Source organism: Oncorhynchus clarkii, chromosome 9 (genome assembly GCF_045791955.1).
Source record: "Oncorhynchus clarkii lewisi isolate Uvic-CL-2024 chromosome 9, UVic_Ocla_1.0, whole genome shotgun sequence".
Lineage (NCBI taxonomy): Eukaryota > Metazoa > Chordata > Actinopteri > Salmoniformes > Salmonidae > Oncorhynchus > Oncorhynchus clarkii.
In genome coordinates this window covers 21719352-21731564 of record NC_092155.1, presented here as the reverse complement: position 1 = coordinate 21731564, position 12213 = coordinate 21719352, and the positions used below count along the sequence as shown (strand labels likewise).

The following is a 12213-nucleotide window of genomic DNA, read 5'->3' as shown; positions in this document are numbered from 1 at the left end:
CGACTGATTGTTGTCCTATGGACAGAGTCTCCCACCTCAGCTGTAGATCTCTGCAGTTCATCCAGAGTGATCATGGGCCTCTTGGCTGCATCTCTGATCAGTCTTCTCCTTGTATGAGCTGAAAGTTTAGAGGGACGGCCAGGTCTTGGTAGATTTGCAGTGGTCTGATACTCATTCCATTTCAATATTATCGCTTGCACAGTGCTCCTTGGGATGTTTAAAGCTTGGGAAATATTTTTGTATCCAAATCCAGCTTTAAACTTCTTCACAACAGTATCTCGGACCTGCCTGGTGTGTTCCTTGTTCTTCATGATGCTCTCTGCGCTTTTAACGGACCTCTGAGACTATCACAGTGCAGGTGCATTTATACGGAGACTTGATTACACACAGTTGGATTGTATTTATTTGCTGCACTGAAAGTAAAGGTGCTGAATAATTTTGCACGCCCAATTTTTCTGTTTTTGATTTGTTAAAAAAGTTTGAAATATCCAATAAATGTCGGTCCACTTCATGATTGTGTCCCACTTGTTGTTGATTCTTCACAAAAAAATACAGTTTTATATCTTTATGTTTGAAGCCTGAAATGTGGCAAAAGGTTGCAAAGTTCAAGGGGGCCGAATACTTTCGCAAGGCACTGTATCTGACACTGCTCTATGTTCACTACATACTTCAGTCTGAGACTGCCATCATTGAAGTCGTTTGGGGTGTTGTCAAAATGAGGGGTGTTGTACAAAACAAAGTCATCAGCGATTGGATCATTTCTAACCAATCAGAGTATCAAAGCCAATGAAAGATTATCAAAACGCTGTGTTACCCACATGTGTCCTGGCTCTGGCACAACCCATCAGTTTCTGAGACCAATCAAAACAGTTAGAATATGTTTGCATTCTAGAAATTGTCAAGGAGGTACTCAGATCTTGACTCATTCCAGAGAAGAAACAAACATCCGTGGGCGTGGGATGACGTTTTGCCGGAACAGGAAGTTTGGTTAGTCAGGCAACAATGGCAGTTGGTGGCACCTGAGATTCTGATGCCAGCAAACCTTCGGTTTCTCGGCCATCTTACCCCTAATTGGTGACCACACAAGGGGGTACGCAATTGCATTCTACCGTCCACTGTGAGGAAGGGATGGATGAGAATGAACCTCAACTAAAAGTATGAAAAATGGCAAATATACCTGTGATCGCAATAGCTGCTCGGAAGTCCATGCCTGAGTAACTGTCATTGGCTAGCGTTGAATTATTGACACCGGCTGTTCCGATTTGTTGTGCTCAACAAGCTTAGCAGTGGCAAAAAGTGATGTGAAGCGGTAGAACATGAGCACTTTCCCTCAGGCCTAATGGCATTAAACCGTCTATCAGGTAACTCAGGTAACTATTAGCTATTATGCTGGATGAATGCTAACAAAATGAAAGATAATATGTAATTATGCAGAGAGTCACATTTTTTTAGGAATGCGGTCGAAAAACTGTCAGATGGTGAGCTTAAGCATTTCCGCTCTCCCTGAATGCTTCCCAATGGGACAGTGAAGCATTTCTTCTTCTTTTGGCTGTATACTTAAAAGGTATTGAATGTAGATGCTGCCATGATTACAAATATTATACCCCCAAAAAATTGCTTACCTCCCATGTTATTGTAAAGGTGAGCGGTTTGCATGTCTTCGGGGCATGATATTTGTGCGTCTGTAGCTTTCTCACTTCTCACTCATCATTATTCACGATTCATTCAGGATTATCTAGCGAAAATGATTCAACTCATCATCTGACAGAGCTTTTCGACCGCATTCAATACCATTCCTTTAAATTATATGAGGCACAGGGGGGGGAACTGTGGAGTAGAAGTTTGCAAATCACATACAGGTATGTTCTTTTTATTTCTATATGTCGTTTTTTTCCCACATCGATCCTTCATGCCTATTGCAGTATTAACGATTCATTAGCCAATATCATGATTGTAAAACTTGTTTCAGATAGAACAATTATATTCTTATATAAAGTTGAAGTCGGAAGTGTACATACACTTAGGTTGGAGTCATTAAAACTCGCTTTTCAACCACTCCACAAATTTCTTGTTAACAAACAATAGTTTTGGCAAGTCGGTTAGGACATCTACTTTGTGCATGACACAAGTAATTGTTCCAACAATTGTTTACAGACAGATTATTTCACTTATAATTCACTGTATCACAATTCCAGAGGGCCTTTAAACAGCTTGGAAAATTCCAGAAAATGTCATGGCTTTAGAAGCTTCTGATAGGCTAATTGACATCATCTGAGTCAATTGGAGGTGTACCTGTGGATGTATTTCAAGGCCTACCTTCAAACTCAGTGCCTTTTTGCTTGACATCATGGGAAAATCAAAAGAAATCAGTCAAGAACTCAGAATAAAAAGGGGTTGACCTCCACAAGTCTGGTTCATCCTTGGAGGCAATTTCCAAACGCATGAAGGTACCACGTTAATCTGTACAAACAAGAGTACGCAAGTATAAACACCATAGGACCGAGCAGCCATCATACCACTCAGGAAGGAGACGTGTTCTGTCTCCTAGAGTTGAACGTATTTTGGTTCAAAAAGTGCAAGTAAATCCCAGAACAACAGCAAAGGACCTTGTGAAGATGTAGAGGAAACAGGTAGAAAAGTATCTATATCCACAGTAAAACGAGTCCAATATCGACATAACCTGAAAGGCCGCTCAGCACGGAAGAAGCCACTGCTCCAAAAACCGCCATAAAAAACTTCACATGGGGACAAAGATCGTACTTTTTGGATAAACTTTTTGGATGAAATAAAAATAGAACTGTTTGGCCATAATGACTGTTTGGAGAAAAAAGGGGGAGGCTTGTAAGCCGAAAAACACCATCCCAAACATGAAGCACAGGGGTGGCAGCATCATGTTGTGGGGGTGCTTTGCTGCAGGAGGGACTGGTGCACTTCACAAAATAAATGGCATCATGAGGCAAGAAAATTATGTGGATATATTGAAGCAACATCTCAAGACATCAGTCAGGAAGTTAAAGCTTGATCACAAATGGGTCTTCCACATGGACAATGACCCCAAGCATACTTCCAAAGTTGTGGCAAAATGGCTTAAGGACAACAAAGTCACGGTATTGGAGTGGCCATCACAAAGCACTGGCCTCAATCCTATAGAAAATATGTGTGCATAACTGAAAAAGTGTGTGCAAGGAGGCCTACGAACCTGACTCAGTTACACCAGCTCTGTCAGGAGGAATGGGCCAAAATTCACCCAACTTATTGTGGGAAGCTTGTGGAAGGCTACCTGAAACATTTGACCCAAGTTAATACATTTAAAGGCAATGCTACCAAATACTATTTGAGTGTATGTAAACTTCTGACCCACTTGGAATATGGTGAAATAAATAAAAGCTGAAATAAATAATTCTCTCTATTACTATTCTGACAATTCACATTCTTAAAATAAAGTGGTGATCCTAACTGACCTAAGACAGGGAATTTGTACTTGGATTAAATGTCAGGAATTGTGAAAAACTGAGTTTAAATGTATTTGGCTAAGGTGTATGTAAACTTCCGACTTCAACTGTACTACAGTTAGATACATTGCGAAATGGTTTTCATTAGATTTGTCCAGTCAGGCCAGCCTCAGACTTGTCTCCTCATATGAAGGGGAATAGATTGCTTTCTTGTTAATGAGCAAATGAAAGAGGGCAGCTGGAAAAGCGAATTAAAACCTAATCTATAGAATTCACATTTACTGGAGTTCAACATATTTTCTTTCAGAGAGTGTAACTGCATAGTCTAATTAGGTGTTATGTGTGATTTATTACTGCGTAACTACATAGTTCAATGAGGGGTTGTGCTTTATTACAGTGTAACTACATAGTCTAATAAGGAGTTATACATGCTTTATTACAGTGTAACTACATAGTCTAATAAGAGGTTATACATGCTTTATTACAGTAACTAAGTCTAATAAGGGATTATACATGTTTTATTACAGTGTAACTACATAGTCCAATAAGGGGCTAAACATGCTTTATTACAGTGTAACTACATAGTCCAATAAGGGGCTAAACATGCTTTATTACAGTGTAACTACATAGTCCAGTAAGGGGCTAAACATGCTTTATTACAGTGTAACTACATAGTCCAATAAGGGGCTAAACATGCTTTATTACAGTGTAACTACATAGTCCAATTAGGGGCTAAACATGCTTTATTACAGTGTAACTACATAGTCCAATAAGGGGCTAAACATGCTTTATTACAGTGTAACTACATAGTCCAATAAGGGGCTAAACATGCTTTATTACAGTGTAACTACATAGTCCAATAAGGGGCTAAACATGCTTTATTACAGTGTAACTACATAGTCCAATAAGGGGCTAAACATGCTTTATTACAGTGTAACTACATAGTCCAATAAGGGGCTAAACATGCTTTATTACAGTGTAACTACATAGTCCAATAAGGGGCTAAACATGCTTTATTACACTGTAACTACAGTCTAATGGGTTTTGTGTGCTTTATTACAGTGCAACTACATAGTCCCGTGTCTAATAGTCATCGTCATCTTCCTGTGTTTCCAACAAAAAGCCTACGTGTCCCTTCCTAACTTACCAGCTTTGATTCTGCTACTGATGATGTATGGGTAAGTAGAACCAAAATGATATCCATATTTTTATGTGCTGACTTACTCAGTTCAAAGAAGTTTCATGAAAAATAAGAACATTGTGATTGGACTATAGATGTGATGTTCGTATGGAGCAAGAAGTTTGAAATGTTTGTATTGCGGTACGAAAAGGTCAAATTGACTTATTAGATCCTTTTGTGCCCACATAGCGCTTAGTCAGTAAACATCTCATACACGCTACAAATAATATTTGAGTGTTGTTTAACATCAAATTCACAGTTTTCCACATGGTGTGCCACAGTCAATACAGTCCAGTGAGCTCTAAACATATTGGGACAGTGATACATTTGTCATTGTTTTGGCGCTGTACTCTAGCACTTTGGATTTGAAATTAAAGTGCAAACTGTTCCTTAAAGTCTGTATACCCCTCCTCATGTATCTCCCCCTGTCTCATTTCATACTGTGCTGTTTAAATAGTAAGATATGAAAACGTCTATGCAGTTAACCATCTGTGTTTTCAGGTGGTCTATCACACCCATGATGTATCCAGCCTCGTTTATCTTCAACGTTCCCAGCACGGCCTACGTGGTGCTGACCTGCATCAACCTCTTCATCGGCATCAATGGGAGCGTGGCCACCTTCGTCATGGAGTTGTTCGCTGATGATGTAGGTGATGCGGGTTGCCTCTTTCCTGAGTCTTCATTGTTACAGTGTCCATATTAGGACAGCTTCGGAGTGACAAGGGCTAGGTGTCTGTGTCCTTTTGGCTGTCCTAATGTTGATACCGTACATACTGGGAGGGAAATACACACATTTATCAAAGAAACGATTGCTCACTCGACTATTATATCAGGGTGATTACATTTTTGTCGAGCTAATTGATCCCTTTCCTCAATATACCACTGTGTATTTGTGTGCAGGCTTTCAACTAGTTCGAGGGAGATTTTCCTCCTGGAATTGCTTTTTTTTTGTTGCTTTTAACCCACTGGATGAGTTTCAAAGGTGGTATCTTAAATTCACTTTAATGTTTAATTGTGAGGTGAGAATTGTGTCTTTGTAGAATGTGCTTCATCCATCTTTCATTCATACCAAAAGCTTCCCTTTCTCCCTGGAGAATCAAAAGACAAAGACGGAGAAAAGAGAAAGAAAGAAAGCGACTAAGAGAAAAAGACAACTGGAGAGATTGTTAAGAAGATGGATAGGAACAATGAGAGCGGTGGAGTGTGAGATGCCATTTTTCAGTGTCATGGTTGCTTTTGTTTAGACTGAATTGTCAGTTAGCAAAAGCATGGCTGGTTCAATACTTACCGAGATACCAATGAGTTAACTTCATGGAAAATACTCATACACTGAACAAAAATACAAATGCAACATGTAAAATGTTGGTCCCATGTTTCATGAGCTGAAATAAAAAATCCCATACATTTTCCTAAAAGCTTATTTCTCTCAAATGTTGTGCTCAAATTAGTTTACATCCCTCTTACTGAGCATTTCTCCTGTGCCAAGATAATCCAACCTCCTGACAGGTGTGGCATATCAAGAAGCTGATTAATACCACCATTACACAGGTGCACCTTGTGCTGGAGACAATAAAAGGCCACTTTAAAATTAGCAGTTTTGTCACACAACACAATGCCACCGATGTCTCACGTTTTGAGGGAGTGTGCAATTGTCATGCTGAGTGCAGGAATGTCCACCAGAGCTGTTGCCAGAGAACTGAATGCCATTTTAGAGAATTTGGCAGTACGTCCAACCGACCTCACAAGCATAGACCACATGTAACCACGCCAGCCCAGGACCTTCACATCCGGCTTCTTCACCTGTGGGATTGTCTGATGTGGGGTGTTGTGGTGCTGAGGAGTATTTCTGTCTGTAATTAAGCACTTTTTGTGGTGAAAAACTAATTCTGCTTGGCTGGGCCTGTCTCCCCAATGGGTGGGTCTGTCTGCCAAGGGGTGGGCCTATGCCCTTCAAGGCCCACCCATGGCTCCACACCTGCCCAGTCATGCGAAATCCATAGAAAGAGCCTAATTTATTTATTTAAATTGACTGATTTCCTTAAATGAACTTTAACTCAGTAAAATCTTTGAAATTGTTGCATGTTGCGCGTATATTTTTGTTCAATATATTTATGCTAAGGACAACATTTTCTTAGTTTAACCATTCTTTATAAGTTGGAACCAGGCCCCCAGTGTCTACTCTGCTGGGTAGATAATGCGTGGAAACCTAGCGGTGCCAAAATCCCTGGTCCAAACATTGTTTTTATGCTCTGAAATGCTCTGAAATGTGTTTATGATGATGAAGTTCAATCCCCGATGTGAATTATTTTAACATTCGCTACAAGTCGAGATATTTAATTAAATTAGTGAACGCTCACTTCACTTGCTACACATTGAGCCTCGTTGCCGCTTTGATTGGCCAAATTAACAGAACACATCCCACGTGTGTGTGAGAGAGATCGAGAGAGAGAGACCATTTGTGCTTATCCGTGTTTGCACATCCCTAGTGAGTGTGTGCGTGCTTATCAGTGGAGGCTCCTCAGAGGAGGAAGGGGAGGACCAACGTCCTCAGTGATTTTCAAAAAAAGAAAACCATTTATCCTTTTATGATAAAACTATACTAAGTATAATCACATTGCCAAATAATCGATTAAAACATACTATTTTGCAAAGGCTGTCTACAGTAGCCTCAACAGCAGTAGGGTAGCACCATGGTGTAGCCTGAGGACAGCTAGTTACCATCCTTCTCTGGGTACATTGACATCAATACAAAACCTATGAGACTCATGGTTATCACCCCCTTTCATAGACTTATGACAACTTCCGGAGGACATCCTCCAACCTATCAGAGCTCTTGCAGCATGAACTGACATGTTGTCCACGTTTTGTCCACCTAATCAAAGGGTCAGAGAAAGAATCTAGTGCTGAAAGCATAAGATACAGCTAGCGTGCAGTGCATAAAATGTTGAGAGTAGTTGACTCAAAGAGAGAGAAATACAATAGTTGAACAGTTTTGAACAAATTAATGTCTTCCAAAATGAAGGTGAAGCAAGAGAGAGATTTTGTCATTTTTTTTAGATAGCAAATGCGGCTAGCTAATTTAGCCTACTAAACCACCCTGTTCAAACAGAGGGATGCTATGTTAGCTAGCTGGCTATGACTATCCAACACAACACTGGAACTCTTCCAAGTCAAGGTAAGCTTTTGGTTTTACTAATTTATTGCAACCGGGGCCCGCCGGTGTAAGTGCTATACTGCTTATTGACTGCACACGGTTGCAGGTTTACTAACCTACTTTAGTTCTATTAGCTATGTTGACTATGACATTACTTTAGCTAATATGCTGACAACAATGTAGGCTGTGTGTAGCGGTTATGTAATGGTTTGATTTGGAAAGGTTTTTTCACCTGGTCACATACAGCTGATGTGTTGTGCATTGACGTCCACAAGCGATGAAGGGAAAAGGTGAGAGGAGGAGAGCGCATAGATGCGAGAAGGAATATAACGTGGCTGTTATGAAACTGTGTTTACACATGATCGGGGTGTATTCATTCCGACGATTCTGTTGAAAACATTTTCTTAAACGGAACAAAGTGAGGATAAACATACAGTACCTGAATTTGTCCAATAGAAACTCTCATTTGCACCTGTTGAACTAATGATCCCACCCTATATCAGCTAGAGGCAAGCGGAAGTGTGCAAGGTGGTATTGAATGTGTCACTGTCTGTCCATGTGTCACCTATGTTTCTCTCGACCTGTGTGCACCTACCTTGTAAACTTTCATTCATAGACTATGTTGTAGCAACCTCATGAATGGTATAGGGAAAATTTGAATATCATGTAGTAGCCTAAATCTATTGATGTTACATTGAACTGGGTGAATGGAATATGAATGACAGTCATCCAATATGGTAATAGAAATAAGGCCATGCTCATGGAAAAAACTAAATTGCACTTCCTCATCTTAAACAGCACTGACCGCCACTGGTGGTTATCCATGTATTTGTGTGTGTGTGTGTTGTAAGCACTTCACTCCGACACGTTGCAACATCAGGTTCCCCCATCTGAGCTTCCGCTTCAAAAGTCAGCTAACTCTAATCTCCACTCCAACCTGAGCAATATCTTGGCTTCACTGACTTTGTCATATGCTCCTGTCCTTTGAACATTCATCTTCTCTCCACCCTCTCTGGTTTCTCAGACACAGCTTAATGTCTGCGGTCTCCTTTTTACATAACCAGACAACCTCGTTTGCATAGAGATTTCATTATTGTCATTGCCGTCGTTCATCATTGATTTGTTTTTGGTTTGTCTTTTCGCTGACAACTTCCCCATCAAACAAAATCATATTTTTGTTGTCACTTGTTTTCCCATATATTTATCAGTATTGTTTTGGCGAATCTCATTCATAAGGGGCTCTGGCAATAATAATGGAGCCCATGCCAGTCACTGCCAATTTGTGAGAGTGACTTACCAGACTCTTCCTTGTCAAGGGCATTTGCCTAGTGTATTGGAAAGCCTGCTGTGTAGTGTAGCTCTGAGGGTCAATTGAGACATGCCAGACAGGGGACAATAACAGCCCAGCTCTCACTCCTGGGGATGTCAATGCAGATACGAGCCCTGTAGTTGGCCACGGTCCCGGACTGATGCATCACTTATCCTACCAATCGACTGTCAGAGTTGAACTGTCACTGTTGGACCGCCTGAAAAAATAGGCTGCGACATGCCGGGATGTTGTCGGTTTCCACATTTCCTCTGTTCTGTTCTGATAGACCCGATGAACAGAGAGGAGCCAAAATGGCCGACGTAGATAAGGATGCACCCCCTCCCCCCCCACACACACACACACACAGTTAAGCGCGACAGGTTGTATCGAGATATCTGGCTCGATCTTTCTCCGCCGTCTCCATTTCCACGCTTTCATGCTTTTATTCCTTTGCTTCCATCCTGTGCTGTGACGATAGCTAAAATGGGAACAGCATAGTTGAAGTTCTCTTCATTCATTTATTTCTCCACTGAAGGTCAAAGTGAATAGCTCCTCCTATGGGACGATGACTGGTAGTCTAGAGGGAATGATATATTTTTTTTAAAAGCCAATTCTTGAGACAAAAGCAAAGCACACTACAGCATCACATTTAGCACTTTATGTCCCAGTTTTATCTGGAGACCGAGCGAGGGAGCATGGAAGATCCCCCCCCCCCTCCATGCTACCTGAGCATCGCATCAATCGCAGCCTGCCTTGCATGCATGAGACAGCACCTGAGTCAATAGACCAGCCGCTAGCCACTCAGACAGGCTTGTAGGGCATGGATCTGGCCAGGTTAGGGGCAGAGTGAGTCGGTAGGGAGGAAGTCGATGGGGCTGCATTAGTCAGGGACATAATGTAGTTTAATTGTAGTGTGCTATATGCTTTGAGGGGACATGCTTTGGCGTGGTGATGTGTGTGGGTGGTGAGGGGAGGGATATGTGTTTAAATACAGCTGTCTACATTTATCAGCTGTCTACATCTTTTAGTGTATAATATAGTGTTTTTTATATACAGTACATATGTTACATTCCATTTGGGATGTATTGTACATTACTGATTATGAAGTTTGAATTGAATTCCCTTTACACATCTAGTTTGAGAAATCAGCTAACGGTCACAATCCCCACGGCGCTTCCAGCCATATATTTTCCTTTTCGGAAGTCCCTCCGGTGAAGATGGAGGCGATGCTTGGGGAATATGAACACTAAAGCAATATGGGTCAGACGAGAGCCTTGGAGATTTTTCCCCTTCAGAACCCATTCAGAGATGATTTATGGGCATATAGCGCAAACTTTGAAGAAAATTGTCAAGCGTTTCGTCATTGCCTAAAAACCTCTTTGATCTCCTTGATAAACACCCAGTTGAGAGAAGATCTGTTATTTTACATATTGATCTTAAATTAGGTCTCCATTTCTTCTCTCGATGACAAATGGGCCCTCTGCTGCACAAGGTCATTGGTTTGCTTTTATTATTATTTTTTTTTCCAATTCACTTATGTTTCTAACTTCAGGCTCTTTTAGCCTTTTGCCAGCTTCTTGAAGTTTGACCATGATGAATAACTCTTTCACGTATAGTTCAGTAGGAATGGGCCCAGAATGTGTTGATATGACCAGATATATTCAAATTGAGCGTCTTAGCATTGGAAATAAACGGTAACTATGTAATATATTATATGGATGGCAAGATTATTAGCCAAGATATCACGCTTGACATTTTAGTTGGCTGGTGTGTCCTTAAGTCTTTGAGGAAACAGGTTAGAAGTTCAATAAGACCGAGATGAATTGGCAGACATATTGCTTGACATTTGAGAGTTAGCTGTGGCACCATAATCAATGAGGTATTTTTGTTTTGCATTCATACTTGCCTGTAGGGAAATTAGGCTCGGACTGCCCAGTTACTCCCCGGCTGAAATGCTCAGATTACTGCTGCATGTCAACTAGCTGTGACCTTCCAACTCTAACCTTTGATCTGTAGCTTAAGTTCGACCATTAGGAGAAGATAACACATTTACTTGAAGTTGAGCTACATTATCACTGCTGTATACCCAGACATCATACATGAAGCCCTATACCAAATTTGTTTTAATGATGACGGTAGTGAGTTACCATCCATGATCAAAGATCCCAATTCCATCCATAACAGATGAAGAAAAACTGTACTGCTAAATTCATCCTGAACGTTTGCTCTACTATCTTAGAAAAAAAGGTGCTATCTAGACCCTAAAACGGTTGTTCGGCTGTCCCCATTGAAGAACCCTTTTTGGTTCTCCAAATGGGTTCTTACATGGAACCAAAAAGGGTTCTCTTATGGGGACAGCTGAAGAACCCCTTTGGAACGCTTTTTCTAAGAGTGTATGACAGGTGTTCACTGCTTCACATCCAACATGCTGCAAAAGCTCTCTGTGGACATTGCCATTGGATGGTGCCTCTAAACCACACCTGTGCTTAAAATATAGCAGAAACAGTGTGTGTGAACCACAATTGATTGAATCTACAAGTCATTGAGTTGCAGACCAAGTAAATCCTTTCATGCCATTCCTCAAACTAGAGGAAAACATTGCAAAGCAACAACTCTCCATGAAAAAATCTGACAACGATAAGGTGCCATCTGTCATTCTCATCTGCCGCCCCACATTGCACCATGTTAAGAAATGCATCGTACTTTTTGCCTACCAAAAGAGGAAACGGAGAATTTATGTTTTTTCTCAATATACGCTAGCGTCTTTGAAGACTATCCTGAGACCAAACGTATGCATTATGCATAACCTTGCTTTAGAACAGGCAGAAGTGGCAATATCTTTCCTCCATCTCTCTCTATTCATCTATCCCTCTGATTCACTCTCCCCCCTCTCTTTATTCCCTCAATCCTCTGTAATGAAAGCAATGTGGAGAGCTGAGACTGGCATTGTAGTAGTCAGTGCAGTCTGGCTGTCTTTCATTCCTTCTTCATTTAATTAATTAGGGCTTGTGTGCTTTAAAAGGCACCATCGTTCCGCAGTATAGCCACAGGGAGGAGAAGGGATTTCAGGAGGGGTGGCTTAATCAGGAAGGACCAGATATGAACGGGCCTAACCTAA

At 41.0% G+C, this 12213-nt stretch overlaps 1 protein-coding gene across 1 annotated transcript in view; it reads left to right on the top strand.

Moving 5' to 3' along the window:
- The window catches only part of LOC139416093 (phospholipid-transporting ATPase ABCA1-like), a 240692-nt gene that overhangs the window by 168074 nt on the left and 60405 nt on the right, over nt 1–12213 (top strand). The window contains exons 38-39 of the mRNA XM_071164364.1: nt 4515–4630; nt 5134–5278. Of these exons, the coding sequence (XP_071020465.1) occupies nt 4515–4630; nt 5134–5278 (261 nt within the window). The remainder of the gene's footprint in view (nt 1–4514; nt 4631–5133; nt 5279–12213) is intronic.